The sequence below is a fragment of the Nerophis ophidion genome, linkage group LG19, assembly GCF_033978795.1.
Source record: "Nerophis ophidion isolate RoL-2023_Sa linkage group LG19, RoL_Noph_v1.0, whole genome shotgun sequence".
Lineage (NCBI taxonomy): Eukaryota > Metazoa > Chordata > Actinopteri > Syngnathiformes > Syngnathidae > Nerophis > Nerophis ophidion.
Window position 1 is genome coordinate 8,338,776 of NC_084629.1, and position 27,082 is coordinate 8,365,857.

Here is a 27,082-nt window from a genome sequence, read left to right on the forward strand (position 1 = left end):
TATATATATACATACATATACACACGTGTGTGTGCGCCACACACATATTGCGCTCTATTCCGGTATTGAGCACTATTCTCTGGATGATCTAATTAATACATATTAAGTGGTTCTGTATCAAAGTATGTACATATATACTGTATGTATGCATATATACATACATACATACATACATATTCCTCGCCCACTAATTGACTGAAAGAGCATGAACTAGAATAGGGAGGAAACAGCTGACCAACCAATCATGTCAACATTAGCAAACAAGCTCGTGATCATGGCGCCGCGATAAATAGTTTACAATAATAACAATATCACTAACACTTGGTCAATATTCAAGACAAAAAATATGAATAGAGTATTGATGGCACTGTTTGGATGTTTTTATTGAATTTTAAGGGCTCAATTGAGGGCTTCTCAAATCTCAAATGTGGCGACTTATTTACAAGTTTAAAATTTACAATACACTAAAACTAAAAATCCATCCGTCTTCATGTCATTCATAATGACTAGAACGATTGGCAAAATTTTTGAAAAAAACTGCAGTTCCTCCTTAATTTTCTTGGAATTAAAGTTGTGCAATTAGGAAACAAAAAAAATGTTGTAGATTACATCGTACATGACCGCATACTTGCACCAGCTGTTAGTAGTCACTGTAACGAACACGCTTCTAGCAGTCTCATTCTATTTAATGAAAATGTTTTTCAAAATATTTTTTTCAAAGACAAGCTGCTCTATTAGTCATCACCTTTTATTATAAATGTTTGACGAAGAATTCAGTTCATTATACCAAGCGTATTTGTAATAAATAATATTTTGTCTCTTTTATGCCAAAATTATAATGAAATGTGTTATGCTTATTACACAAAAAACCTCCGTCAACTGAGTATGACAGTTAAGAATGTTAAAATGTTGTTTAAAAAAAAATTATGACGGTGACAGTTTGACCCTGAAACCGATCATTTATGTTTGAAATATTTCCTATGGGGGAAAAATGTCCTGAAATTCCACCCAGAACAGATTTATGTTCAACTTTTAATGTTTACAGTAAATCTCATAAGCCATGATGTTTAATATATTTTTATAATAATAATGTATGCTAAAACAAAATAATGTTTAAGTGATCATTGTCAAAACTCAGGCAAGTTTATAATAATACAAAGTGAAACTGAGCAAAACTACATTATAACTTTTCAAATGTATATTAAAACTATGTGCAGTCTGCATGTAAAATGTTTGAACTCTAAATTGTGAATAGAAACGCATGTGAGTGTGACTTGTTGCTTGTTTTATGTGTCCTGTGATTGACTTATGACCAGTCCACCTCTCTCTTTCACAGTCAGCTGGTAAAACCACAAAAACACCCGTGACCCTAATGAGGACAAGCAGTATAAAATACATTCCACCAAATCAGTGCAATGTGTGTCCCCGGGGAATCAAATGCATAAATTCACAGTATCTAACAGTAAAATGTGTTATTTTTATAAAGCTAAGTGTCCTGAACAATTAACTTATTGAATATTTAATTAATACATTATAGACGACGAATCTAAACTACCTTGAACACTGAAAAAAAATAGCATTTGTCACCGGGCCGTAGTGCCGAAAGTTAGACTTTGCCATGAAATATACTCATTTTAAAACATTGAGAAATGTGATGTGTTTTACATGTTTATGTTACTCCTTATCACAACTACACTTGAAGTTTATTTTCTTAAAAAAAAAAAAAAAAGTTAAAACTCATGCTTTTTTTTTTTTTTTTTTGTCCTGTCCAGCTTCTCGGGCAAATCATATAGTTGATGTAGATGCCCATATCGGCTGTTTAGATTTACTTTACAAAAGAGAAGTAAAGGATACTTCTCTTGTTGCCTTATTTGAATTTGACTTTATTAAATGTATTTATATTATCATTTGGTGCAGCCGGGCCGGAGCAGGAGGGGAAAGAAAGAGAAAAAAAGGAAGACAGAGGGGGACATTGTGGGGATAAGAGGGGGATTAGACAGAGAGACAAAAACAACAAAAGCAAATACAACAATAACAACAACAACAATAGAACAACACCAGCACATACAATATGTACAAATATGATCGTAAAAGTGATAGCAAATAAGCAGTTAGTGAAATAAATAATATAGTAATGACAATGAGCATTTTTACACAAACTGGAGCAATGCAAATACCAATAGAAAAAGCGCTATTGATCATAAAACTCATACTTAAGTGGTGTCCCTGGGTTTTTACTCAGTCCTGTTACCCTAACACAGGGGTCAGCAACCCAAAATGTTGAAAGAGCCATATTGAGCCAAAAATACTAAAAAAAAAAAAAAACTGTCTGGAACCGCAAAAAAATTAAAGCCTTATATAAGTCTTATAATGTGTCATGATCCGTAGTCTGGATCATGTTTAGTTTAGTTATTTTTTGTTAGTTTGGACTCCCTTTGTTGTTTGTGTACCTTTGTGAGTCACTTTGGTCACCATGGTAACATATTAATTTCACCTGCTGCGGGTTCCAGACGCACACCTGTTTTTGTTAATTACTTCCTTATTTAAGCCTGCCTTGTCCCGTCAGTCGGCCTTGGTCCCTTGTTTGCGGTAAGCAATAATCACGTACGCTATTCTTGTTTCCTGAACCTGTGCTAGTGTTAGCTTTAGCTTCCGTGCGTTCGGCACGCGTTTCTTTTGTGTATTTCGTCTGTTTTTGTACCAGTGTTTTTGTTATTAAATCATCTAACCTTTACGTTGTTGTCCGGAGTGTCCATGTTTGCACTGGAGGAACGATCCCGCAGTAAAATGCGACCCGCACGTGACATAATGAAGGCAACACTTAGCTATATTAGCCTACTATCAAAGGCTGATGCAAATCTTTGACAGAAATCTTGTATTTTAAGTTACATTGTTATTTTACACATTTTTGCAAAATTGGAAAATATTAGTAAGAGAGGCTTTTTACAGGATGAGATAACTTCTGGAAATTACTTGCTCAAAATAACCAAAAAGGTATAGATGTGTGTGTCCAAGTTTAAGGAAACAGCTCCCTGTCTTCTTCTAATGGATTTTTTTAGAATCTTTGCAAGCTGGGTTACGTTTGCTGTGGTCTGGAACAACATGGCACACAACTATGAAAAATGCAGCCATTACCTAAATGTGCTATGAGACATGCAAATTTAAATTAAATACACAGAGGACATAAGTAAAGGAAATTAAATTAGCTCAAATGTACCTAAAAACGAGGCATAATGACGCAATATGTACAAACAGATAGCCTAAATAACATGCTAGCATCGATTAGATTGCAGTCATGGATGAACCAAAAATGCCTGATAAGCACTCCAGCATATTAATAAAATCAGCAAAGCTCACCTTTTGTGCATTCATGCACAGCATAAAATGTTGGTGGACAAAATGAAACAAAGAAAAAAACACGTGTTTCTGTGGCAGCATCGGAGAAAGTTGTACATGTAAACAAACTACGATGAGTTCAAGGCTCGCTGAAATTAGAACAAAACGGTGCTTGCCAAATACTCTCATCAGTGAAGCATGTAACCTCTTAAGGCCCAAGCTGTTTTTTACATGCTGTTTTTTTTTTTCTCTTTGCTATTTGGCTTATTGGACCCTAGTTAGAATAAAACTAAGAATTATATTTTTATATGATGTACTTAGTCCATAAGTAACAAACGTGTACTTCATGTTTAGTGACATGCTAATTCTTATTTTTACACTTTTTTTTCCAAATTCCATTGTATGTTATACTCTCCTGACACCACCAGATGGCGGTGTAAGTGTCCACATAAGCGGCCATAAGACCCCAATTCAGTAGTGTACACAATTTTGGAAATAAAAGCTAAAAGGTGCTGTCCACGCATTAAGGCCTTTATTAATATAAACAGTGGGATTTCTAACAATTAGGAAGGTTTGGGTCATGTTTGTTCTCCTACAGAAAATATATTAAAAGAAAATTATAATTTTTTTCTTCATCTTTTTCCATTTTCACACATCTCTGAAAGAGGTCCAGGGAGCCACATGACGCTCGAGAGCCGCAGGTTGCTGACCCCCGCCCTAACTTTTTAACTGCTCTGAAAAATGTGGAATATTTCACAGGAAGGTACATCATCTAGATCCTTTGCAAGCCATGAGAATGTCAAAAGTAAGTTTAATTTAGGGCAGTACAATTAAATCGACATCAAATCAACATTGAGGTTTTAAATACTGCAATACCTTAACCACAAGAGGCTCTGTTTTTTTAATCCTATAATCTTAAATATAATACTGAAAGGCCCACTGAAATGAGATTGTCTTATTTAAACGGGGATAGCAGGTCCATTCCTTGTGTCATACTTGATCATTTCGCGATATTGCCATATTTTTGCTGAAAAGATTTAGTACAGAACATCGACGATAAAGGTCGGAACTTTTGGTCGCTAATAAAAAAGCTTTGCCGGAAGTAGCAAACGATGTGCGCGTGACGTCACGAGTTGTGGAGCTCCTCACATCCTCACATTGTTTACAATCATGGCCACCAGCAGCGAGAGCGATTCGGACCGAGAAAGTGACAATTTCCCCATTAATTTGAGCGAGGATGAAAGATTCGTGAAAGAGGAAAGTGAGGAAGGGCAGTGGGAGCGATTCAGATGTTATTAGACACATTTACTAGGATAATTCTGGAAAATCCCTTATCTGCCTATTGTGTTACTAGTGTTTTAGTGAGATTATATAGCTGTACCTGAAAGTCGGAGGGGGTGTAGCCACGGGTGTGGTGACCGCCAGTGTCTCCGAGGGAAGCCACGTTTCTCAACGGGGCAAGGCAGCCGGGCTGAGATGCTTACTCCACCGAGTAAGCATCCGACGGTCGGTGGCGGCCGGTGGAAGTAGGCAAGAGAGTCCACAGCTGCAGGAGGAACGACGCAAACTCTCCACTCATGTCTATGGTAAGAGCCGAATGTAAACAAGGAAACACCGGCTGTCTTTGTGTTGCTAAAGGCGGCCGCAATTCACCGCTTCCCACCTACATCTTTCTTCTTTGACGTCTCCATTATTATTTGAACAAATTGCAAAAGATTCAGCGACACAGATGTCCGGAATACTGTGTAATTATGCGATTAAAGCAGACCACTTATAGCTGTAATCGGTGCTGGATCAACATGTCCGCTACAATCCATGAAGTCACGCGCAGGCGTCATCATACTGTTGTAGGCACAATACCAATGTGAGCAATTTGCAAAATGCGCAACCGCATTTTGCAAATTTGTATAATGCTCAATATTTTTGCAAATTGCTTCCAGCTATATATTTGAATAATGTGTGGTGCACATTTTGCAAATCAATGGGCGCAAATACATGTTTTTGGTGTCAAAATAATTTATTAAATACGTATGTAAATCTATTAATTTGTAGTGGGGATAATATAACTGAGTATTGCCCTCAAATCAGTCCAACCCGAACCCTAACCATTATACAGTGTACATCCACGACTAAACAACTGACTAAACTACAACCACACAACTTGGTTTACTATTTATAAAATATAATAATGTAGGGTTACTGGACTAAACCGTCCACAAAATCTCGTCTTAAATCTCGTCTTGCGATATCCAAATTGCTTGCGCACAATGGAAATGACGTATAATTTGCAAAGTGCGCGAGATTGGTGAAATGCTTACAACAATACCGCGACGTTTTCAACAGGATATTTTGCGTGAAATTTAAAATTGCAATTTAGTAACTAACTCGGCCGTATTGTAAAAATGCGCGGATATGCAATTATATCATCCGCAACCGCATCACTTAAGTCGTCGTCCACCCGCCACCCCGCCCGCTGTTATATATCTAATATAGACGATGAAAGGCATTAGTGAGATTAGAAAGTGTAACTCCCTCCAAATAGCACAGACACAATGGCTCTCTTGAACTGATTTATTTGAAGGCTTCCTTTCCCTTCAAATTCACCGTGAAAACTGTGATAAATAAAGCACGTTACAAACGTAAAAATAATAACATGCACAGCATGTGGATCAAACATTTCACCAAGTAAAATACCAACAAATACCTCGTTGGCCATACCCGGAAGTAGCTTCCTTACATCCGTCGACAGACCAAACGAGACACTTCAAAATAAAAGTATGCCCACGCACTGTTTCAAAGAGTGCTGCTCGTTTTTCGTATGTGGGTAACAACATTTAACTATTTATAAATGGTTGATTTCTATAGGCTAGTAAGGTAAAGTGTTGTAGCTGACAAGTTTGGGCTACCTTGCTTCTGCAGCCTTCATCAGAGGTGTCACGTGATGTTAGCGTGACGTTGTCTGTGATCGTATGTATATGGATCGTACCATCAAGTGTTGTCAGGTACAACACTTTACCTACTAGCCTATATAAATCAACCATGTATAACAGGGGTGTCAAACCTCAAATACAGAGTGGGCCAAAATTTAAAACCGAACAAAGCAGCGGGCCGAGGTTGAACAAATTAACCGTTTAATAGGGACTCAAACAAGTTTTGCATTGAATATTGAACATGCAACGCTTATATAACTTTATAGTGACATACAAAATCGAGTTTCAAATAATAATAATAATTAAAAGATATCAATGCATAGCAAATAAAGTAAAAAAAAAAATTTGAATGCCTCTTTTTTCGGCGGCGGGGTTGAGGTGGACAGGGTTTGGTGATAGCGGGGGGTGTATATTGTAGCGTCCCGGGAGACTTACTGTTGCAAGGGGTTGTGGGTATTTGTTCTATTTCTGTTTATGTTGTGTTACGGTGCGGATGTTTCTCCCGAAATGTGTCATTCTTGTTTGGTGTGGGTTCACAGTGTGGTGCATATTTGTAACAGTGTTAAAGTTGGTAATACAGCCACCCTCAGAGTGACCTGTACGGCTGTTGACTAAGTATGAATTGCATTCTCTTGCGTGTGTGTATATAAGTCGCATATATTATGTGACTGGGCCGGCACGGTGTTTGTATGGAGGAAAAGTGGACGTGGCGACAGGTTGTAGAGAACGCCAAAGGCAGTGCCTTAAGGCCCACCCCCAATATTGTTGTCCGGGATGAAATTCGGGAGGGGCACTGTACTTTGGGAGTCTTCCGGGAAAATCGGGAGGGTTGGCAAGTAGAGTATTAGCGATGAATGCGGTGTTACAGCGGCGGGCCAGCTCTAATGTTAATTTGATATTGCCACAAGGGCCAAATTAAATTACACGGTGGGCCGAATTTGGCCCGCGGGCCAGAGTTTGACACCCCATAAATACACGTCAGTAGGCTGAAAAAAACTCTTCAACATAACATTTAACTATGTATAATGTAGCGGCTGGCTACGGGGTGTTAGCCAATGACTTTGGCTGGGGGGCGGGACTTCCGGGAGATATAGGGAAGTGACGTTGTCGACAGGAAGTGAGAGTTCGAGTTGTCCCGGGAAAAGCGTTAGAGACATGAAAGCTGTTGTGTGGTTGTATTACAATAAAGACAAGACAAACGAAGAAGTTGTATGAGCCTACATTCCTGGGATTATTACGATATATATTTCCGAAATGGGGCTTCACGGTGGCAGAGGGGTTAGTGCTTCTGCCTCACAATACGAAGGTCCTGCAGTCCTGGGTTCAAATCCAGGCTCGGGATCTTTCTGTGTGGAGTTTGCATGTTCTCCCCGTGAATGCGTGGGTTCCCTCCGGGTACTCCGGCTTCCTCCCACTTCCAAAGACATGCACCTGGGGATAGGTTGATTGGCAACACTAAATTGGCCCTAGTGTGTGAATGTTGTCTGTCTATCTGTGTTGGCCCTGCGATAAGATGGCGACTTGTCCAGGGTGTACCCCGCCTTCCGTCCGATTGTAGCTGAGATAGGCGCCAGCGCCCCCCGCAACCCCGAAAGGGAATAAGCGGTAGAAAATCGATGGATGGATGGATTTCCGAAATGGTTCAACCGCAACCCGCCCGAATCTATTTAAAATCTATTTTTTCGTCATGTCACCCGCAGGACCCGAGGAAAATACCCGCAAACCACGCATCTCTACCGTGTTGGCATGTGTTGCAATGTTAATATTTCCTCATTCATATATAAACTATCAAACTGCGTGGTCGGTAGTAGTGGGTTTCAGTAGGCCTTTAAACGTAGCGTTACTATTCAAACTGCAGCTGTGGCCAATAATGTAAAACGGTAGAAAAAGGATGGATGGATACTTGTTAAATAAAACACCTGCCTTGTTTTTAATGAATACTTGGGCCTACTACGCAACTGTATTTTGATGCTGGTCTTTCTGGTGGTACTTGGGAGAACCCAAATTTGAGAACCACTCAGTGCATTACTTTTCTGTTCCAAGAAACACTAACTGCTTACAGAACACTTAACCCTAATTAAAAGCTTTGTCGAGATGCAAAGCCTTCGTTGGCCCTTCTGAGGAATACAAAGACAGGAAAGCTTCGAGGTCGTTGAGACAATATGGAGAAGATGGAAACATGAGATAACGCTGAAGAAACCACACTTGAAATGGGTGGGGAACGCAATTCAACAGACCGTATCCTAGTTGCAAATCCCTGCACTATAAATACATTTTTTATTATTTTTCAAAAATGCAGGTAGTAGAGTTTAAAATAACTAATTGACGAGCTAGATGACTTACTGTTAAGTACTTACACGTGTGACGCTCCGTTTCAAATGAGGGTCCCCCATTGTGATGACTCTAGTCGCACCTTAAACCTCTGTTAATAATAAATACATCACATCCCAGCGTTTTGTTGTCATTAAAATACATTTTACAAAAAAGGAAAGCAGTCGCCATACTCCTGACTGGACAACTTATGTCCAACTCAACTAAAGAACCGAATAAGTAGAAGATGTGGTGCGTTCAAGAACCAATAGGAAAAAAGTTTATCACAGTAGGACATTTCGGGCGACACGCAGGACACGCAATAAACATAATAGTAACAACTGTTTATATTGAGCTGTCATTACTCTTAGCTGTTCTTGATATGCGTTTTGATGCGCTGTAATTGGTCCTGTGCATTTTTCATTAAAAGTTACGCCAGTTTGAACGGACCCCAAACACACCAACACCCATGAGTCGCTGCGACTGTACGTTGCTATGGAGACTATCTGGAAGTCCTTTTGTACATTAACATAAAGGCACCAACATGCAGAATTGTTCTTTGTTGAATACAAATTAAACAAGTATTTCTTCTTTTTTTTTCAAGATTGATTAATTGCAGGATTGTACTTTTGAAAAAAAAAAGTTTTGTAGGCTTGTTTGTATTTCCTATTCATTAGAATACATAAACACACATGTATAAACAACATTATACATTACCATTAAAAAATAATTGTATTTTTCTAATGTCATTTTTTATGATAATTTAGTTTACAATATCTTATTTTTTTATAATATTATTGTTTTACATTATTGTCCATCCATCTTCTTCCGCTCATCCAAGGTCGGGTCGCGAGGGCAACAGCCTAAGCAGGGAAACCCAGACTTCCCTCTCCCCAGCCACTTCGTCTAGCGCTTCCCGGGGGATTGTATATTTTTTTATTTTATGGTATGTTTATGGGAGCAGCTCGGACTTCATGAAAAGTATTGATATATAATAACTACAATTGAGGAATATATTATATCAAAAAATTGTAAAAGTTTTTTTATCAAAAAGAATACATGAAAAGTAGTAAGTTGATTATTGTGGTTTATAATGGTGTATTGTCATGTTCGGTGGTCTGGATTATGTTTTTGTTATTTTCTGTTGTTTTGAACTCCATTAGTTTCTGTTTTTTGGGGCACTCGGTTTTTTTTTGGTTGCCATGGTGACTTATGATTTTCACTTGCCGCTGGTGTTCGGACGCTCACCTGGTTCTAATCATGAGACTATTTAAACTGCCCCTGCCAGTCAGTCGGTCTGGCGACTTTGCTAGCACTCATGCCACAGTTCATTCTGCTTCTTTCATGATTAGTTCACGCTGCTCGTTTTCATGCCAAGTAAGTTTTGCTTATTCATGCCACAGTTTAGTGAGTCGTGTTTCTTGTCCGTAGTTCTGTCTAAGTTGTGTTTTCGCCTTGCGCGCCTTTTTGTGTGTTCCTTTTTTGATAGTGATTAATTAAAAATGTTCCTACCTTCACGCCTGGTCCAGAGTAGTCCGTTTGCTTCCCGGGAGAACAAACCCCGCAGCAAGCTGCGTAAACCCCCACGTTATGACATGTATAAGTGCACTGGGTTATACTAAAAGCTATTTGTCAATATTTTGGTATTTCTTTATTGTAAAAATCTAGAAAATAATAAATCAGTAAATAACATGATAAATATTCAAAAATTCTCTCAAGATTATTGGCTGTAAAAAGTATAAGTAATATGCACTTTTATATGTAAAAAATAATATATAGGGTTAATAACTAGGGTTATTGGTTCTTAAATGTCGAATAATCACCTAAAATATAAAGTATTTGTATAATGAAGTATCCTAAAAAAATATCTATCAGCAGAGATTTGGCCGCAAAATTTAGAACACATATCCCAAAAAAATTGAGAGGGTATTTGTTGTTGATTATGGAACAATAACATCTAAAACGTCTGTAGAAAATGTATTTGCTGTAAAAATTTGAAAGAACTATATCAATAAATCCCCAGGAAATGAGAGATTCTAATGGGAATTAACTGGTGCACTGCAAACCTGGCCTGGCAAGAACGCTGTTAAATCCTAGAAAAATGCAAAAATTGTGCTTCCCCTTACACAACTGTATCTGATTATTTGCTGACCTATTCGGAACAAATGTGAGATTAGAATAAATTGATCATGACCCCCGTGCTCACATCCACCCGGCAGTGTACATGTTATCCTTTTACTCAGTCTAAAAAGTATAGTTGCCATAGTGATACGTTGGCAAGTCAAGGATGGGCTTGATTCCAATGCGATGCAAAAAAGGACAATCCACTGTGGGAAGAAATGCGGGCCCGGAGGAGAGCAAAGCCTGCGCAGATCAAGACGTGCTGCCCCACGATGAGAAGTCAAAGTTGAGTCTTTCCTCATTTAAACCAGATGACTCAAACTCGGGCTATGAAGCCTCAAGGCTAAAGAACACTTAAACACGGACAGAAACTTGTGCAGAGCAAAAGATTACTCATTACATGCAATTTTACTGCAAAACATGTGGTGTTCTATCATAAACAAAAACATAATTTGTTCCTTAACAACTGTCAATAGGATGGCTGCCATATTTTAGAAGTTATTAATATAGTCAGAATACAATAGAACAGTCTGTATTGTCATTGATCAGCAGGTGAACAACCAAATTATAACAGATTACTCTCTCCCCAGTTTATAAAACAATAGTGCAATAGTGCAATAATAAATATAAAAAATACAGTACTTGGAATATGACCAAAAAATTCAGGGCATCCACGCTCATAACGCATGAGCATGTACATGTTTGCAAGTAGTGTTGTCCCGATACCAATATTTTAGTACCAGTACCGGTACCAAAATTTATCTGGATACTTTTCAGTACTTTTAGAAATAATGGGGATCACAAAAAATGGCATTATTGACTTTATTTTAACAAAAAATCTTATGCTATTCTAAACATGTTTCTTATTGTAATCAAAGAACATGTTTATCCTTAAATAAAATAGTGACCATACAGGAAAACTTGTCTTTTAGTAGTAAGTAAACAAACAAAGGCTCCTAATTTAGTCTGGTGACAAATGCAGTAACACAAAGTGTCATTTCTGTCAGAGTTAGTTTGTGACAAACCCCAAGATGCAGAGAAGGAGGCAGGCATTGAATAGGAAAACATGATTTAATTAAAATACTAAAACAAGAACAGACAAAAGGGTACTAACAAAAGGCGCGAACGAGGCGGATAACAAACTAAAAGAGCTAGCATGAGAGCTAGAAGATAATAAACAGGAAACAGAAGTCGTTACTTGTTGTATTAAAACAAACTAGAAGCAGGGGGAAAAAAAACAGTAAGCTACAAACAGCTACCAAAATATAGCTTACCGCTACGCTGCAAAGACACGACACGACACGACAAGAGCGACAATACATGACAATAATCCAGCACTGATTAGAGGACAAAATCAGGTAAAAATATGAGCGGGCTAATTGACACCAGGTGTGGCCAGGTGCCAATCACCCGCTGCTGAGGGCAAACAGCGCTCAGGGAGAAAGGCAGGAAACCAACAAAATAAGAGCGCTGACAGGAAATACTTCACACACAGAGGAAAAAACTAGAACATAAACAGACTGTCAGGGGCAAGCCTGACAATTTCTCATTCTATTTTGTCAAAATTATGAGGGACAAGCTGTAAAAATTGATTATTAATCCACTTGTTCATTCACTGTTAATATTTGGTAACCTTCTCTTTTGACATGTTGTATCTACACTTCTGTTAAAATGTAATCATCATTTATTCTTCTGTGGTTTGGATACTTTATATTAGTTTTGGATAATACCACAAATTTAGGCATCAATCCGATACCAAGTAGTTACAGGATCATACTTTGGTCATATTCAAAGTCCTCATGTGACCACGGATATATTTCCTGAGTTTATAAACATAATATGAATTTAAAAAAGATGAAAGTGTCAAAACGTGGACTATGTTGTGTTTTTTTTTCCCCCCCGGGAATGCAAAGGAACTGGACCGGATATGGCGTGAAGGTAAAGATATGTTTAATTAACTACTATAAAAAAAAGTGCAAACAAAAGGCGCACACAAGCCGGGGAACAAACTTGGCTAATAAAACAAAACAAAAAAACTATCACAAAGGCAGAAGTATGGACATAAAAACGAAAGACACTAACTGTTGCATTTTAATAAACAAAAACGTACTTGTGGTGCAGGGCCGCATGAACTATGACTTGAAATAGGTATGAAATAGAGTGTAGAGTACAATGACGCCAGGCAGACTACCTGGCAACTACAAGCTTAGATAATGGGCTTCCTGTGCACTTAAGATGTGACTTTAAGGTTTTACTACTTACGTATAAAATACTACACGGTCTAGCTCCATCCTATCTTGCCGATTGTATTGCACCATATGTCCCGGCAAGAAATCTGCGTTCAAAGGACTCCGGCTTATTAGTGATTCCCAAAGCCCAAAAAAAGTCTGCGGGCTATAGAGCGTTTTCCGTTCAGGCTCCAGTACTCTGGAATGCTCTCCCGGTAACAGTTCGAGATGCCACCTCAGTAGAAGCATTTAAGTCTCACCTTAAAACTCATTTGTATACTCTAGCCTTTAAATAGACTCCCTTTTTAGACCAGTTGATCTGCCGTTTCTTTTCTTTTTCTTCTATGTCCCACTCTCCCTTGTGGAGGGGGTCCGGTCCGATCCGGTGGCCATGTACTGCTTGCCTGTGTATCGGCTGGTGACATCTCTGCGCTGCTGATCCGCCTCCGCTTGGGATGGTTTCCTGCTGGCTCCGCTGTGAACGGGACTCTCGCTGCTGTGTTGGATCCGCTTTGGACTGGACTCTCGCGACTGTGTTGGATCCATTGTGGATTGAACTTTCACAGTATCATGTTAGACCCGCTCGACATCCATTGCTTTCCTCCTCTCCAAGGTTCTCATAGTCATCATTGTCACCGACGTCCCACTGGGTCATTATTGTCACCGATGTCCCACTGGGTGTGAGTTTTCCTTGCCCTTATGTGGGCCTACCGAGGATGTTGTGGTGGTTTGTGCAGCCCTTTGAGACACTAGTGATTTAGGGCTATATAAGTAAACATTGATTGATTGATTGATAATAGTGACATGATTATTGACGGGTGCGTGAGTCCAAACAAATCAGGAGCGTGAGTCCAAGTGAATCAGGTGAATTAATTGGTCGTCGTGGTAACACTGCGATGAGGTGGCGACTTGTCCAGGGTGTATACCGCCTTCCGCCCGATTGTAGCTGAGATAGGCGCCAGCGCCCCCCGCAACCCCAAAAGGGAATAAGCGGTAGTAAATGGATGGATGGATGGTAACCAAACAAGGGAGCGTAAACAGGAATTATAAATAGTCTAAAAACAAAACAGAACATAACTAAACAAAACGTGATCACAAAGACATTTCAGAAAGAAGATTTTGTGACGATAAAAAATGTCGATGTGATCATAGTAGTATCGATTAGATAGGCTATTGTACTTGGTATCATTACAGCGGATGTCAAGTGTTAATCCACCCATAGCATTTGTTTACATTCAGGGTGCTAGCTTGCTGTTAGCGGTTAGCAATCGTATCTTCCTACGGTGTGTAGTGAAGCATGTTTAGCTATTCCTCGTCTTGCAGGGATGATACTTGTAAGAAACGTACTTTTGTTTGTCACCCTGGGGTCGAGGATTAGTGATGTAGAAGAAGCTAAAACACTGCCGACTGCAGATGGATGTTAGCTGCTCGCTAGCGAGCCATGTCTTATAGCTTCTTTTCCTGAGGGCGTTTCAGTGTTACAACTTAACTTTTATTGTTAGTTTTTAAGCCAAAATGCTTTCGTTCTCCCTGTTCTCTCCCGTCCTAAGGCAAGACCCAGTAACTCAATTTTGGTCAAAACTGAGCTGATAATAATTTTGGAGTTACTAGGTGATATCCTTTACATTAGTTGCTAGGTCCTGCCATGCGCGTAACAGCTTACTTACGGAACATATTATAATATCGCATACACTAATGTAAAGCATATCACCTAGTAACTCCAAAATTATTATCAGCTCAGTTTTGACCAAAATTGAGTTACTGGGTTTTGCCTTTGGACGGGACTGCTGTCTACGCACTTCGTCTGCTTGTAAGTACGCCGTGATTGTGCAATGCCGAACATGCTCCTCTGCTCGTAAACCAGCAATGTCATGACGTGACTACGCACCGTCATGCCCGGGAACCGGTACTTTTCAAACAGGAGTATAGTACCGTTTTTGATTCATTAGTACCGCGATACTATACCGGTACCGGTATACCATAAAACCCTATTTGCAAGTGTATACTGCTTTTTCTTTGTCATTTTGTGTTTGTTGTGCTCAGCACAACATGGTTGATTGAGTCAGCAGTACTGAGAACAAAAAACTTCAAAGTCAACTGTCTTAAACCTACACTATATTGCCAAAAGTGTTTGATCAGAATCAGGTGTCCTAATCACTTGGCCCGGCCACAGGTGTATAAAAATCAAGCACTTAGGCATGGAGACTGTTTCTACAAACGTGTGAAAGAATGGGCCGCTCTCAGTGATTTCCAGCGTGGAACTGTCATAGGATGCCAACTGTGCCATAAATGCAGTGGTGAAATTTCCAAAGTCAACTTTATTATAAGAAAACAGAAGAGTTTGGGAACAACAGCAACTCAGTCACAATGTGGTAGGCCACGTAAACTGACAGATGCTGAAACGCATAGTGGATAGAAGTCGCCGACTTTCAGTCAGTTGCTACAGAGCTGGGTTTGGAGGTTGCCACGAGAACGGTACATTTCGGACTGCATTGTGCCAAGTGTGAAATTTGGTGGAGGAGGAATTATGGTGTGGGGTTGTTTTTCAGGAGTTGGCCTTGGGCCCTTAGTTCCAGTGAAAGGAACTTTGAATGTTCCAAGATATTAAACCATTTTGGCCAATCCCATGCTCCCAACCTTGTGAGAACAGTTTGGAGGGGGCCCTCTCCTATTCCAACATGAAAGCAAGGTCCATAAAGACATGAATGAGGGAGTCTGGTGTGGATGAACTTGACTGGCCTGCACAGAGTCCTGACCTGAACCCGATAGAACACCTTTGGGACAAATTAGAACGGGAGACTGAGAGCCATGCTCACCAATACGCTTTTGGAAGAATGGTGGAAAATTCCTAAAAACACACTCCACAACCTTGTGGACAGCCTTCCCAGAAGAGTTGAAGCATTATAGCTGCGAAAAGGTGGACCGACATCATATTGAACCCTATGGGTTAGGAATGGGATGGCACTTCAAGTTTATATGTGAGTCAAGGTAGGTCGGCTAAATACTTTTGGCAATATAGTGTATGTTTTAATATAATTGCCTTCCAAGGCACACATAAGGATCTCATACATGACTTAGAGACATTGTTAAGAAAGCAAATAACCTTTTAATTGTCAGGGTTATTTGGTGTCGAACCCCAAGATGCAGAGATGGAGGCAGGCATGGAGTGAGCAAACATGATTTTAATATAAATACTAAGACAAAACCAAACAAAGGGTTCAATCCAAAAGCGCGCACGTGGGTGGATAAAAAACAAAAGGCCTTTAGCATAGAAGCTAACAAGAAACAAAAATGAACTTTAGCACGGAAGCTGGAGGATCACAAACAGAAAAACTGGGAATAGCTATGGCTAACAAAAACAGCTTACCGCTACGACGACCAGGCCAAGATGTAGCACGACAGGTAATAGCTGTAACAAAACGATAGGTAGCGCGACAAGAGTGACATGAGGCAACGACAATACAAATGACAATACAATGATCCAGCAACTGACACAAGACAAAGGAGGTACAAATAGGAGCCGGCTGATTGGCAACAGGTGTGGCCAGATGCCAATCCGCCGCGGCTGAAGGGGAACACAGCACTCAGGGAACAAGACAGGAAGCTGACAAAATAAGAGCACAAGACAGGAACTAAGGACAGGAAATACTAAACACACTGAGGAGGAACACAGCACTCAGGGAACAAGACAGGAAGCTGACAAATTAAGAGCACTTGACAGGAACTAAAAGACAGGAAATACTAAACACAGGAAACAGACAAAAGCAGATTAAAACACTAAAATATAGACAAAATGTCAGGGGCAAGCCTGACATTAATGAGCCGACTCTTCGCTCCCCTCCAAAGTTTGGAGTAAAAATGTTTTGATTTTATTTTACAGTAGGTGACTGTCTTTTATATTAAGTTGAAATCAGGGCCGGCCCGTGGCATAAACACTCAATGCCCAACAGTACCAGACGACAAATGACAAAATGATCATCCTGTGGTCTTTTAAATCCGTCAGTTATGAAATATGAAATCATAAAAGTTAAGACAAAACCAATCTAGCTGGCAATGTTTAATAAACAAAATTAAGATAAACAAATTCAAATGATGTAACATTACTAACACACCCTGGCAGAAATGCAAAGCGCTTCATTCTGTTCAAACCAAGCCAGACGTTACAATGTCTTCAAAGCTCACCCTTAAACATTGTGATAGAAAAAAGGTAAACATATGATCAACGTATTTGTGGCAGCGTCGGACAAAGATATGTTTAAGTTGTGGTGCATTCAAGGAACAGTGGTTAAAGTTGGAAACAGAGGCATCACTAGTTTTAAAGAGGTTCGACTTGGATGCACTAATAATAATAAACATGGTAATGATGTATTAATATTATTATTATTAGCCACTAATGATAACCTTACATAAATTAGATCAAGTCTACCTGACAACTGGACATAATTTTAATTATATTTAGGTGAATAATGACATTTAGTTGGATTATTAAAATGAACATTGTGGCTACTTTGTATTAAATTTGTCGACACCATCCATCCATACATCTACTTCAACTTATCCGAGGTTGGGTCGCGGGGGCAGCAGCCTAAGCAGGGAATTTGTCGACACTATTTTGTATAAAAAACACAACTTTGTCTGTAATATATAAAAAAAATTATAATAATAATAATTAGGGGGGGTTCAAGGAAAATTTCAGAGACCCTTTAGATCAGTGGTTCTCAACCTTTTTTCAGTGATGTACCCCCTGTGAAAAATATTTTTAATTCAAGTACCCCCTAATCAGAGCAAAGCATTTTTGGTTGAAAAAAAGAGATAAAGAAGTAAAATACAGCACGATGTCATCAGTTTCTGATTTATTCAATTGTATAACAGTACAAAATATTGGTCATTTGTAGTAGTTTTTTTGAACTATTTGGAAAAAAGATATGAAAAATAACTAGAAACTTGTTGAAAAATAAAAAAGTGATGCAAGTATAAATAAAGATTTCAGCACAGAAGTAAACATCAACTTAAAGTGCCCTCTTTGGGAATTGTAATAGAGATCCATCTGGATTCATGAACTCAATTCTAAACATTTCTTCACAAAACAAAAGATAACATCAATATTTATGGAACATGTCCACAAAAAATCGAGCTGTCAACACTGAATATGTGACGTCTAGGTGGCATCGTGGCATGTGTTTACGTTCTCGTGGTGCAGCGGAGATGGAACACAGCGTTAAGGTAGGAATGATGATTTATTCCTAACTACAAAAACAAACTAATAACAGAAATACTGGCACATAGGCACTAAAGACAAAACAAACAGAACTAGCGTGGAAGCTAGAATGAACAGAAAGCGCTAGTATGTAGTAGCTCGCTCAACTTCCTCAACAAGAGTGTTGAGTAGACCACACAGGACGCCAACTCGCCAATGCTGTCGGACTGTCGAGGACAAGTAAACAAACAAAATAGCATGGAAGCTAATAGGGTAATGCGGGAAGATCGATGTCACTTGTTGCGTGTAGAAAATTATAGTCGGAGACCGAATGTAAAACAAGGGCGGTCTTAAATAAGGAGATAACTAATCAAGTCAGGTGCGTGACGACAAACCAGAATCAGGTGACACTTAATGAGTTACCCTGACAACAGAAAACCAAACAGGAAGTGCCACCGGGAACCAAAGACGTTGAATGCAACACAGTATGATAATAAAACAGAAACAAAACCAGAATATGACATGGTCCAAGATGTGGACCATGACAAAACATTGCATTTTTGCATTTATTTTCACAGTTTAGGAACTTACATCCGTATTTTGTGGAAGTATTATTCAATAAATATATTTATAAAGGATTTTGGAATTGTTGCTATTTTTAGAATAGTTTTGAAAAATCTCTCGTACCCCTTGGCATACCTTCCAGTGCCCCCAAGGGTACGCGTTCCCCCATTTGAGAACCACTGCTTTAGATCCCTAAAAAAAACGCTCAATGGTCTTGTGGTTAGATCGGTATGTCGTGAGTAATCCCAAAGACTATAAAAATGCGACCCGTTACCAACCTGCTTGGCACTCAGCCTCAAGGGTTGGAATTGGGGGCTAAATCACCAAAATGAATCCCGAGCGTGGCCACAGCTGCTGATCACTGCTCCCCTCAACTCCCAGGGGGTGGAACAAGGGATTAGATTCACCACACGTAGTGTGTATGTGACTATAAGTGGTACTTTAACTATAAAAATACCTAATGACTGGTTTGAACACTTGATGAATAACAATATTGATGAAACTGGGGTATAAACATGTAAATAGTGTGGGCTTTCTAGGAAGATGTGCTAAGAACGCTGGATACAAATCGATGGATAAGGTTGTACACATGCGAGAGGGGACTGGTTTACAATAATCTAATTTAGATATGTTAATCCCTTTTTTAAAAAGTCAAAAACCTTATTAAAGTTTAGCGCACGTAAACATACTGAGTGTGCATATAAAAGGTGGTGCTGTTCGATTTAAGGGGGTGTTGGGGCCCATCAGGGGTCTAATGATAATAATAAATAAGCAGGTAGAGGTTGCCCTCTAGTGGGTTCTTCGGATCAACACACACCGCCAGGAGAGCCAGGAATTTCAGGGTATAACACTGTTTTATTTTTATAAAAGGTGCTTAGGCTTTTGCTTTTCAGCAAAGTGTTTTTGTCTGCTGCGTCCGCTCAGGAGCGTCTCCAACTCCAACCACTTCTCTCCTCTCGGCTGCTGCTTACAAAGGGCGACCCGTGATTAGATAACAAGGCCCACCTGGGCCATCTACGCACATATCGCTGTCTTCTAGGCCGGTCATGGCAACACCCCGTTCCGCGGCAGGCCCGCAGGCCACGCCCCTCCTCCACAAAGCCATATTAAAAACCAAAATGGAGCCACAAACTAATCGTGTTTAGGACCACACAATGCACACTATATTGCCAAAGGTACTTGGCCGACCTGCCTTGACTCACATATGAACTTGAAGTGCCATCCCATTCCTATCCTAGAGCATCCAAAGTTCCTTTCACTGGAACTAAGGGGTCAAGCCCACAAACAACCCCACATTATAATTCCTCCTCCACCAAATTTCACACTCGGCAAAATGTGGTCCGAAATTTACCGTTCTTCTGGCAACCTCCAAACCCAGACTCGTCCATCAAATTGCCAGATGGAAAAGCGTGATTCATCACTCCAGAGAAGGCGTTTCCACTGCAAATGGGGGTACGCGTACCCCTGGGGGTACTTGAAGGTATGCCAAGGGGTACGTGAGATTTTTTGAAAATGTTCTTAAAATAGCAACAATTCAAAAATCCTTTATAAATATATTTATTGAATAATACTTCAACAAAATATGAATGTACGTTCAAAAACTGTGAAAAGAAATACAACAATGCGATATTCAGTGTTGACAGCTAGATTTTTTTTTGTGGACATGATCCATAAATATTGATGTTAAAGATTTCTTTTGAAATGTTTAGAATTAAGTTCATGAATCCAGATGGATCACTATTACAATCCCCAAAGATGGCACTTGATGAGTACTTCTACCGTATTTCCTTGAATTGCCGCAGGGCATATAGTATGCGCCTGCCTTGAATTACTGCCGGGTCAAACTCACTTCCCAAGATAATTAGCGCATGCTTAGTTTTACCGCCTGGTCAAACCCGTGACACTTCCTCTGTCATCATTTTCAAAATGCTGGAGGCTGATTTCAATACCGGTAATTTGAAATCGCATAAAGGTAATAAGATTAGGAGCTATTCAGTAGGATTTAAGGTCCAAGCTTACATCACACTCTAATTTTGACTGCATACCTTTGGTAAGTGCCGGAGTGAGAAGAGGTTTTAAAATAATTAGCGCATGCTTACTTTTACCGCATGCCTTTGGTAAGCGCAGGAGTGAGAAGAGGTTTTAAATTAATTAGCGCCCCGGTGGCAATTCAAGGAAATACGGTACGTGTAGAAATCTTTATTTATAATTAAATCACTAGTTTTTCGTTATTTTTGTATCTTTTTTCCAAATAGTTCAAGAAAGACCACTACAAATGAGCAATATTTTGCACTGTTATACAATTTGATAAATCAGAAACTGATGACATAATGCTGTATTTTACTTCTTTATCTCTTTTTTTCAACCAATAATGCTTTGCTGTGATTAGGGGGTACTTGAATTAAAAATAAATGTTCACAGGGGTTACATCAGTGAAAAAAAGGTTGAGAACCACTGCTCTAGAGCAATGGTCCCCAACCACCGGGCTGGTACCGGGCCGCAGGATAATTTTTAATAACTCTTTATTTAATTTTTTATTTATTTATTTTTTATATTTTTAGAATTAAATCAACATAAAAAAAACACAAGATACACTTACAATTAGTACACCAACCCATAAAACCTCCCTTTTTCATGACAAAGAAACCCCCCAACTCCCGTCCCCCGGGCCGCGGGACAAATTATCATGCGTTGACCGGTGCGCAGCAACAACATTTTGGGGACCACTGCTCTAGAGTCCAGTGGCGACATGCTTTACACCACTGCAGCCGACGTTTTGCATTGGACTTGGTGATGAATGTCTTAGATGCAACTGCCTGGCCATGGAAACCAATTCCATGAAGCTCTCTGCATACTGTACGTGGGCTAATTGGAAGGTCACATGACGTTTGGTGCTCTGTAACAACTGACTGTGCAGAAAGTCGGCGACCTCTTTGCACTATGCGCAGTTTAGCTGGCCTACCACTTGGTGGCTGAGTTGCTGTTGTTCCCAAACTCTTCCATTTTCTTATAATAAAGCCGACAGTTGTCTATTGAATATTTAGGAACGAGGACATTTCACGACTGAATTTTTTACACAGGTGGCATCCTATGACAGTTCAGCGCTGGAAATCACTGAGAGCGGCCCATGCTTTCACAAATGTTTGTAGACACAGTCTCCATACCAAAGTGCTAGATTTTATACACCTTTTTGAACACATGACTCCGATCATTTGGATGGGTGGCCAAATAATTTTGGCAATATAGTGTATGTGAAACATGCATGTATAGTCTAAAACATGGGTGTCAAACTCTGGCTCGCCGTGTAATTGTATTTGGCCCTTGAGGCAATAATAAATAAGCATTAGAGCTAGCCCGCCGGTATTATACAGTGGCAGTGCCGCTGTATCACCGCATTCAACGCTAATTCTCATACTTGCCAACCCTCCGGATTTTTCCAGGAGAATCCCGAATTTCACTGCCCCCCCCCCCCCCCCGAATACCTCGAATTTCCACCCGGACAACAATATTGGGGGCGTGCCTTAAAGGTACTGCTTTTAGCATCCTCTACAACCTGTCGTTACATCCGCTTTTCCTCCATACAAACAGCGTGCCGGCCCAGTCATGTTATATATTCGGCTTCTACACACACACAAGTGAATGCAAGGCATACTTGGTCAACAGCCATACAGGTCACACTGAGGGTGGCCGTATAGACAACTTTAACACTGTTACACCACACTGTGAACCCACACCAAACAAGAATGACAAACACATTTCAGGAGAACATCCGCACCGTAACACAACAGAACAAATACCCAGAACCCCTTGCAGCAGTAACTCTTCCAAAACGCTACAATATACACCCCCACTACCAACAAAACTCGATTTTGCATGTCACTATCAAGTTATAAAAGCCTTGCTTGTTCAATATTCAATGCAAAACTTGTTTGGGTCCCTATTAAAAGGTTAATTTGTTCAACTTTGGCCCGCGGCTTTGTTCAGTTTAGAATTTTGGCCCACTCTGTATTTGAGTTTGACATCCCTGGTCTAAAATATTCTATGATGGCCATTGCTTGACCCTGGAACGGAGTAATCCGACTCCCATTCCAACGGACTTTCCCATGTCGAATATCACGTGAAAAAACTTCAAAAAGCTTGTTGTTTTCTCCGCTTATGAATCCATTTCATGAACATTACATAAAAGCTCCGACTGCAGGATTCTGGGCATTCGTTGACGATCATAAGACGCTCCAGATATCTGCTTTTCATTACTAGCCTATTTATAATGTCAAGGTTCCCTCGCACCAAATAAATAGTGTTACCATGAGGACCTGACGGCGCAGAACAAACAGTCTTAAATTAGACATGCGTTACTGCCACGGCAGATTTAGCGCTAATGAAAAAAGACGCCTACGGTATCATAAATCAGGAAGATGTTGTTTTTCATTTTCATTCTGGTAAAACAATTACACTGGTGGTGGTGTTGGTGGGGGGGGGGGGGGGTGGGGGTGGGGGGGGTCATGCAGAGATATTTGTCTGACATGCTAATGGTGTCAGAGTTGCCACTGACAGTTTGTTTGTGTTTTCGTTTCTCCTCTGTGGTTAGTATTCCCTGTCCTTAGTTCCTGTCTAGTGCTCTTATTTTGGTTCAGCTTCCTGTTTGTCTCCCTGTGTCCTGTTTTCACTCAGCTGCGGCTGATTGGCATCTGGTCACACCTGATGTCAATCGGCCAGCTCCTATTTTACCTGCTTTGATCCTCCAGTCAGGGCTTGATCATTGTGTTGCATCGTCGTTGCCACATGTCACTCTTGTCGTGCCATTTTGTTACAGCTACTACCTGTCATGCTACACTTTGTCCTGGTCGTGGTAGCGGTAAGCTGTTTCTGTTAGCATCAGTTATTTCCAGTTTTTCTGTTTGCTATCCACTAGCTTCCATGCTAAAGTTCCTTTTTGTTTTTCTAGCTCCCAGTGCTAGCTCCCTTAGTTTGTTATTCCGCCCACGAAGAAAATAAAAAAAACATTGTACTGTAATCAAATTATTCTTTGTTGTACAACTAGATGAAGCCGACGTACGGCCACAGTTTGAGACTCACTGATGTAGAAGATGATGTGTGAAAAAAAAATCTATAAGCAGAGTTTTGGCAGTAAAATTGAAAACTGAAAACAGTCTTCTGAAAGGGTAAATAATGTGAAATGTAAAAAAATAACATCTAAAAATTATTTACAAAATATACAGTCGTGGTCAAAAGTTTGCATACACTTGTAAAGAACATAATGTCATGGCTGTCTTGAGTTTTCAATAATTTATACAACTCTTTTTTTTTTGTGATAAAGTGATTGGAACACATACTTGTTAGCCACAAAAAACATTCATGAAATTTGATTCTTTTATGAATTTCTTATGGGTCTACTGAAAATATGACCACATCTGCTGGGTCAAAAGTATACATACAGCAATGTTAATATTTGGTTACATGTCCTTTGGAAAGTTACACTGCAATAAGGTGCTTTTGGTAGCCATCCACAAGCTTGTATATATATATATATATATATATATATATATATATATATATATATATATATATGTATATATACACAAATTTGTATATATAATTGTGTATATATATATATATATATATATACACACACATATATATATACATACATACATATATATATATATATATATATATATACACGTGTGTATATATGTATATATATACATACACACATATATATATACACATACATATAAATATATACATATATATATATATATATATATATATATATATATAGTTTATGTTTATGTCTGTTTTTACTTTTGTTTGTATGTATCCATGTACTATATATTGAATATATTTAAGTTTTTAAATCAGAAGTCCCAAAACGACGGCCCCCGGGAAGTCCCAAGTTTAATTTTTAAAATTTATTTGACATCATCGCGGCAAGTGCACACTCTTTCTGTCAATTGGAATATATATATATATATATATATATATGTAGCTTGCTGGACACTGTGGTGTGATGATGTCAAAATAAATAAATAAATAAATAATAAACTTGGGACCATAATTTTGGGACCCCTGCTTTAAAGGCCTACTGAGACCCACTACTACCGACCACGCAGTCTGATAGTTTATTTATCAATGATGAAATATTAACATTGCAACACATGCTTTTTAGTTTACTAAATTGCAATTTTAAATTTCCCGCGAAGTGTCGTGTTGAAAATGATGACGCGTGTGTTTGACGTCACCGGTTGTAGCGGACGTTATTTTCCAGCCTGATCCAAGATATAAGTAGTCTGCTTTAATCTTATAATCACACAGTATTTTGGACATCTGTGATGCTGAATCTTTTGCAATTTGTTCAATTAATAATGGAGAAGTCAAAGTAGAAAGATGGAGGTGGGAAGCTTTTAGCCTTTAGCCACACAAACACACGGTGTTTCCTTATTTAAAATTCCCAGAGGTGAAACTTTACTATGGATCAGAGCGGTCAAACGAACATGGATCCCAACTACATGTCAACCGGCAGGTTTCGGTGAGAAAATTGTGGTAATAAGTCGGCTCTTAGCGGAGATCAGCGGAGCTTCTGTCCTGTTGCAGCTGCCGTGACTTCCCTCAGAGACTCTGGCATCAACACACCCCTCCAACTTTCAGAAACTATTTTACTCACTAAAACACTAGCAACACAATAGGCAGATAAGGGATTTCACAGAATTATCCTAGTAAATGTGTCGGCGTGGCGCAGTGGGATAGTGGCCGTGCGCAACCCGAGGGTCACTGGTTCAAATCCCACCTAGAACCAACCTCGTCACGTCCGTTGTGTCCTGAGCAAGACACTTCACCCTTGCTCCTGATGGGTGCTGGTTGGCGCCTTGCATGGCAGCTCCCTCCATCAGTGTGTGAATGTGTGTGTGAATGGGTAAATGTGGAAGTAGTGTCAAAGCGCTTTGAGTACCTTGAAGGTAGAAAAGCGCTATACAAGTACAACCCAATTATCATTTATCATTTAAAAACATCTGAATCGCTCCCACTGCAATCACCTTTTTTTTTTCTTTTTCTAGTCCTTCACTCTAAATTTCCTCATCCATGAATCTTTCATCCTCGCTCAAATTAATGAGTAAATTGTCGCTTTCTTGGTCGGAATAGTTCTAGCTGCTGCTGGCTATGATTGTAAACAATGTTCAGATGTGAGGAGCCCTACAACCCGTGACGTCACGCGCACATTGTCTGCTACTTCCGGTACAGGCAAGGCTTTTTTTATTAGCGACCAAAAGTTACGAACTTTATCGTCGATGTTCTCTACTAAATCCTTTCAGCAAAAATGTGGGAATATCGCGAAATGATCAAGTATGACACATAGAATTGACCTGCTATCCCTGTTTAAATAAGAAAATCTCATTTAAGTAGGCCTTTAAAAACTTTAATATAGTCAATATATAGTACATGGATACATACAAACAAAAGTAAACAACAGGTTTCTCATCATGTGCGTGTGTAGATACACAAAAGGCAAACAAGGTTAACTTCCAATGACACTTTTTCCAGGTTTCCCTCATTAAGTTTTGCAACAGGAGATGACTTTTTTGCAAAGTTGGATGGAAACTAAATAGTTGCTGAGTCTGTCAGCGTGTTTGTAGGTAGCCACACCCCTTTTGACCTTCACACATGGTTGACTGTCAGGTCTGCTGACGCAAAAGTCGTCTCTATTGCGACACTTAGTCGCAGACTAAGTGATGTTGCAAGGGGAAGATTCCCACGAGGAGAAAATTGCATGGATATTTTGTTGATTTTGTCTCCCGCTAAAGAGTTATCCTGCTCCCTAAGGGAGTGTCACACATTTCTGGAATGCTGATATGTCATGTTTTTTTTTTTTTTAATTCATTAGCGGAATAAACCTATCTTGACTTAAAGACAATGCATCAATGAAGCGTCTGACCTGGTAGGACGTGCTCTCGGCTCCGTAGTGCCTCATCAGTACCGGGTCCAAGCTCCTGGTCTGCCTCAGCCCACGCTTGGAGATGGCCCTGGGACTGAGGGAGCAGGAAAAAACGCTGCTCAGCAGTCCCTGAGCGGACATGTTTGTCTTCAAAGCGCCAGTGGAGAAGATGTGGAGGCTTCACATCCCGCTGCGTGACACAAGTCTGAACGGAGAGAGCCGATCCCAAACTCATCACCGTGAAGGGGATTATGAAAGAGTCCCCCCCACCCCCCTCCTTCCCAACACATACACACACGAACCTGCAACCCCCAGAGTCTGACTCAGGACCTGAGGCGTAACAGTGCCCCCCCCACCGCGAAGATCTGCAGATATACAAAGCACATCCATCATTTTTTTCATCCCCCACAATCTGCTGTGACAAACTGGAACAGTTGAGACACGTACTGCCATTTTTCACTTTGTG

General features: G+C 39.7%; 1 protein-coding gene across 7 annotated transcripts in view; it reads right to left on the reverse strand.

Moving 5' to 3' along the window:
• Positions 1-26,873, reverse strand: part of LOC133537918 (rho GTPase-activating protein 6-like) — a 115,035-nt gene extending 88,162 nt beyond the window's left edge. For 4 of the 7 annotated variants that reach the window (XR_009802891.1, XM_061879077.1, XM_061879073.1 and 1 more), the window contains exon 1: positions 26,617-26,872. Coding sequence is in view for 6 of the 7 variants with exons in the window: in XM_061879077.1 (XP_061735061.1) it covers positions 26,617-26,757 (141 nt within the window). In the remaining variant the exon portion in view is untranslated. Of the gene's footprint in view, positions 1-8,623; positions 8,824-26,616 lie in introns of those variants that run through there. The other 3 variants (XM_061879072.1, XM_061879074.1, XM_061879078.1) reach the window with 3 other exon arrangements.
• Positions 26,874-27,082: the final 209 nt, after the last annotated feature.